A 5,432-nucleotide genomic window follows, 5' to 3' on the forward strand; every position below is an offset into this window, starting at 1 on the left:
TCAGAGTTTTTACAGAATGATAACAGATTCACAACACCGACGGCATGTTGTCCCGAAAACAAAAGCCCACTTTTATGCTTATTTTACTTAGTTCATAGAATATCTTCCACCAATTGTCTCTCTCCTTGCAAAACTCTGCTTGTTTTGTGAAACAGCAACTTACTTCGGGCTAGCAAGCTACACACTGAAAATGTCAAATTTAAATCGAGCTATTTGTGACCCAAAATATTTGACAGGCCTAAGATACATTGCACAGGTCGAAAGGTCGAGGGAAAGGCCGACCTAAAGACGACAAAAAGACAGACTTTGAAACTTTACATGAAGATGACAGGGAAGATCAGGCAACTAGCAAGCAGTGAGAACCAGATCTTAACAGCCAATCCCTGAGGAATGACATTTCCACACAGCTACATGAAGTAGTTTCATCTAACCGAGAGATAAAAGAAGCCATAGGGACATTTTCTGAAAAACTCACAGAAGCAGAAACCCACATTAGCACAGCGGAGGACCAGATAGCTTCGCTAACGAGCCTAGCCGATACCACGCGGAAAACAGTCCAGAAACTTACCTCACAGATTGAAGAGTTGGAAAACTGACAAAGTCGTTCCAACCTGAGACTGGTTGGATTACCCGAAGGGTCGGAGAATAGAGATGCGCGTGCATTCTTAATGACATGGCTACCCAAGGCCCTTGACATCGAAGCAGCAGGACAACCGTTAACCATCGAGCAAGCCTACATGCTGGGAAAAATGCCACAGCTGACGCAGGTTCAGCACAGCTCGGATGGAACACGGCCACTGTTAGAAAGCCCACACTGTTAATGTATTGTTACATTGTTAATTGAGATAAGTTCTATTCAGTAATAGCCAGTTCTCTGTTAGTTTCTATATGTCCTACGCTCTTGAACGTACCATAGCCGTTCCGATACTATTGAATGCACCACATGTGAAACGCCGTGCTGTTACGCTAGTTCTCCGGTGGATATATATTGTAATCTCCTTTGCCTTCTTAACGTTCATCTACCTCCCTGGTTTATTGCTGTGTGTAAATGACATAAGGTGAGATTAACAACATTATACTGTCTGACTGGATGCTAACGTTGTGTACTGTTTAGATGTGCATTAGTTAATGCTAACTCTGTTATTGTTATCAGCGTTGCTAAAGCTCATAAGCTAAGACCAGCTGTCTGTATGTATCGTGTGAGATAATTTGTGTATGTTACATGATTCCCGTGGTATACTTTAGTACTGAATACAGTCCTTCGCTACCTTAGTACCTTTATTATGTTAGTGTATATGTATTTGCATTACATATGGTGATTGCTATACTGATTGTTACTTTGTATTATTACAGACCACAGCCAAATAAACCCACCAAAACAGGACATCTGTATCCGTGTTCTTTAATAGGAACACCAACCCCACACCTTGCCACTCTAAACCAGTTTACTTTCTGGAGACAACCCAATCTCTCCTTTTTATGGTCCTTCGAGCCGGATTAGAGTAACAACCGAGGTATGGATCCTACAGATGACCAGGATGAGCCTGCACTCCAACGTGCTTCGCAGAGAGAGCGTCACCCCCCAGCTTACCTGAGTGACTATGTGGTGGCAACCCCCCCTTCAGAGGGACAAACCCACACCACTACCCAGAGCTCACATAGCCGGAAATCATGCTCATCTCGGAGGAGCTCAAATCCCAGGTCCACACGGTCATCTCGCTCATCCATGAGCAGACTCACCTCTATTACTTTATCAGAGCTAGAAACAGCCCAGCTTGAGGAGCGAGTGAAAGAAATGGAGCTTGAGGAGTTACAACAACACATAGAGGAGGATCAACACATTGAGCAGGAGTGTCAGAGACTTCAATCTCAAGCCCGAGAAGCCCAACAGCTACAGGAGGAAGCCATTAGGACACAAGAGTCGCTAACTAGGCAGCTGGAGAGGCGAAGACAGCTAAAGAAGAGAGTGAATGAGCTGGAGATAGCTAAGATGGTCACTTCTCTACTTAAAGAGAAACCACAGGACCCTGATGGTGCCAGATGCTCATCATGTCCACCAGATTATAGCAATGCAGGTAACCATTCGCCCCCGCCTCCAGTGCTTCACACAGCTCCGCCTCCAGCTCTTGTGGTTCCACCTCCTGTGGTCTCGGCCCCGCCTCCAGTGCTTCACACAGCTCCGCATTCCGAACCTCTGGCTCCGTCTCCTGTGCAGTATCCACCTCCCCTTCCACTGCCACAGTCTGCTCTTCCCCCTGTATCCTTGCCACCTAGTTTAGCGCCTGTAAACTACAACCTGGCATCTATGCCACAGTATCACCCATCCAACTCAGCCTTCACCTACCCTGTCCAGGCAACGTCATGCTCTGCTTCAGGCTTGCCTCAGTCCAGTCCACAACAGCCACAGGCAGCTGCTGTGCTCCCATTCACCGCCACATCCTACGGCATTCCCAAACCTATGATTCCCCTGCTTTGAGAGCGGTAAAGAAAGTGACTTTGCCTTATTGAAGATGGCGCTCGACAACCTGCTGAACGGCCATCTGCACCTGAACGAGCATTATAAGTACCAAGTGCTCCTTGGACACCTGAAGTTACAGAGTGCGCTCCAGCTAGCCAAAGCCTACATGCACGATCCAAGACCATATACAACAGCTATGCAGGCCTTACAGGAGAAGTATGGTCAACCCCGTCAGCTCGTCCAAAGTGAATTAGGTGCCATCCTTAACACTCCAGCCTTTAAGTTTGGTGACCCTGAAGCCTTTGATGCATTCGCCTTATCCATCCAGTCACTGGTAGGCATGCTTAAGACCCTGGAGGGTCAGAACGGCTACGAACTACGATGTGGATCCCATGTCGACCGATTACTGAGTAAGATGCCGCCAAGCTATCGTGATGGGTTCGTGGAATACTGCCTGAACCAAGGTATTCTTCGGACAGGTACCGATCAAACTTACACCCTACCTGATCTGAGCTCCTGGCTACAGATGAAATCCCAAGCTAAGCGCATAGCAGGTCGAGCAGCTTCACTTTATAACTATGAAGCACCTAGGCCACTGAAGAAGGACCAACGCCCTTTCAACAAATCGAAGGAGAAGTCGACAGCATTCTTCCTCACTGCCAGTGGTGACCATGGCTCCAAAGGACAGTCTGCACAACCAAAGTCCCCATCCAAACCCAAACCATACTGTCCTCACTGCGACAATAAAGAACACTTCCTGAACGCTTGTACAGAGTTTAAGAAACTGGACACAAACCAGATTGTGAAGTGGATTACGGATGGACAGCGGTGTTGGAAGTGTGGACGATCTCACAAGCCTGAGGTTTGCACCCTCAAGCGACCATGCAATACCTGTAAAGAGCAACACCTAACAGTACTGCATGATGCAGTCCAACAAACCCAGAGGAGTGTCCTCATGGTGACTGCTCAGACTACAAAAGTGTACCTGGATAGACCAAGCAGATCCCCCAAGGTGATGTTGAAAGTTGTGAAAGTCTTACTTCATAATCAAGACCGAGTACTGGAAACCTATGCAGTGCTAGACGACGGCTCGGAGCGAAGCATCATCTTGCCACACGCTGTGCAACGCCTGAACCTCACCGCACAGCCTGAAACACTTACCCTTCGGACTGTTCACCAAGACGTAGTGCAGCTTCACGGTGCCTCAGTTGCTTTCTACGTGTCTTCCCTGACTAAACCTGAAAGGAAGTATCACATACGTCAGGCATTCACCGCTGACAACCTGGGACTATCGGAACATTGTTATCCAGTGAGAACTCTCCAACGGAGATATAAGCACCTCCGAAACCTGCCTTTGCCTCCTGTAGACCATGCTCAACCTCTTCTGCTAATTGGATCTGACATGCCTCATCTCTTGACACCCATAGAGCCGGTGGAGTTGGGCCCCTCAGGGGGGCCCATTGCAGTCCACACCGAGCTCGGCTGGTCACTTCAAGGTCCCACCAGTACCGACCAAGTTCCTGCATCTAAGCAGCAGTGCCTGTTCACAGCGACAGTTTCACCTACCTCTGAGCTCTTTAAAGAACGGTTGAACGTCTTTGGCAAATAGATACACCGCCTTATCTGAGCGAAGCGGTGACCCGATCGAGCAGGATCAGCAAGCCTTAAACCTGCTCCAGACATCCACTGTCAGGGTCAATGTTGACGGGGTCCGGAGATATGCGCTACGCTCGCCGGCCGACTCCACCACCCTTCAAGCTCCTATGGAAGCGGGTGGTTGCCAAGTCTTCGTAGCACTGAGAGGGAGATTTGCTAAAGACCCCAGCTGAGGTCTATTGTCAGGAGATCCAGAAGCTAGAGAAGATGGGCTATGTAGCAGAGATGCCACCGCGGGCAGTGACATTAACATCAGAATCGTGGTTTATACCTCACCATATGGTGCGGCACAACAACAAAGACAGGATTGTCTTCAACTGCTCCTTTCAGTATGAAGGAAAGTCTCTCAACGACCTTCTCCTTCCTGGACCTGCCCTAGGCCCATCACTACTAGGAGTCCTCATTCGGTTCCGGCAGTACCCAGTTGCAGTGAGTGGTGATATCAAAGGTATGTTCCACCAGATACGTCTTCTGCCAGCCGACCAACCAGTTCTACGCTTCATCTGGCGAGATATGAAGAGGGTCGAAGAGCCAAAGGTCTACGAATGGCAAGTCCTGCCATTCGGCACTACGTGCAGCCCTTGCTGTGCCATCTATGCCCTGCAGCGACACGTCCAAGACACAAGTGAGTCCAACAGCTATCTTGTTGATTGTGTTGAACAGTCATTCTACGTGGATAACTGTCTCCACAGTACTCACTCAAAGGAGGAAGCAAAGGATCTTGTTGATGGTCTGTGCGCAATTACTCCATACCGGGGGCCTGTCGCGTGATACGTGCCCGGTAGCAACGTCCCGGCAGTCATAGAACACCTTCCATCCGACATCAGATCCGAGAGCAGTGAGTTATGGCTGTCCCAATCCAGCACAGACCTTCAGGAGCCAACTCTCGGGCTACGATGGGATTGCCTCCGTGACAGCCTGAAGTACAAACATAGACCCGTAGAGAGAACTGAACCAACGTTGAGGAACGTTTACAAGGTACTTGCCTGCCAATATGACCCGCTAGGTTATATTGTACCATTTACCACCAGAGCCAAGATTCTAGTTCAGGATCTTTGGAGGGAACAAATTGGCTGGGATGACCCGATTCAGCCACAGAGCCTCCGTGATAGATGGCTTGCTTGGGAACGGGAGGATTCCAGACCTCATCCAGATGGAAATCCCGAGATGTTATGCACCAGCGTCTACAGACTCACCGACATCCATCAGAGATCTGCACATCTTCTGCGACGCTTCTGAGAGGGCTTACGGGTCTGTTGCTTACTTAAGGACAGAAGACGCTCAGAAGGAAGTTCATGTCTCCTTCATCCTGGCCAGG

General features: G+C 49.0%; 1 protein-coding gene across 1 annotated transcript; it reads left to right on the forward strand.

The window, feature by feature from the left end:
* The first annotated feature begins 803 nt into the window (after positions 1-803).
* Positions 804-2,476, forward strand: LOC120556515 (pollen-specific leucine-rich repeat extensin-like protein 1). The gene is made up of 2 exons (XM_039796160.1): positions 804-1,058; positions 1,354-2,476. Exon 2 carries the CDS (start codon positions 1,517-1,519, stop codon positions 2,474-2,476), a length of 960 nt encoding a protein of 319 aa, XP_039652094.1. The 5' UTR covers positions 804-1,058; positions 1,354-1,516.
* The last annotated feature ends 2,956 nt before the right edge of the window (positions 2,477-5,432 follow it).

This window comes from Perca fluviatilis, chromosome 3, assembly GCF_010015445.1.
Source record: "Perca fluviatilis chromosome 3, GENO_Pfluv_1.0, whole genome shotgun sequence".
NCBI classification, from domain to species: domain Eukaryota; kingdom Metazoa; phylum Chordata; class Actinopteri; order Perciformes; family Percidae; genus Perca; species Perca fluviatilis.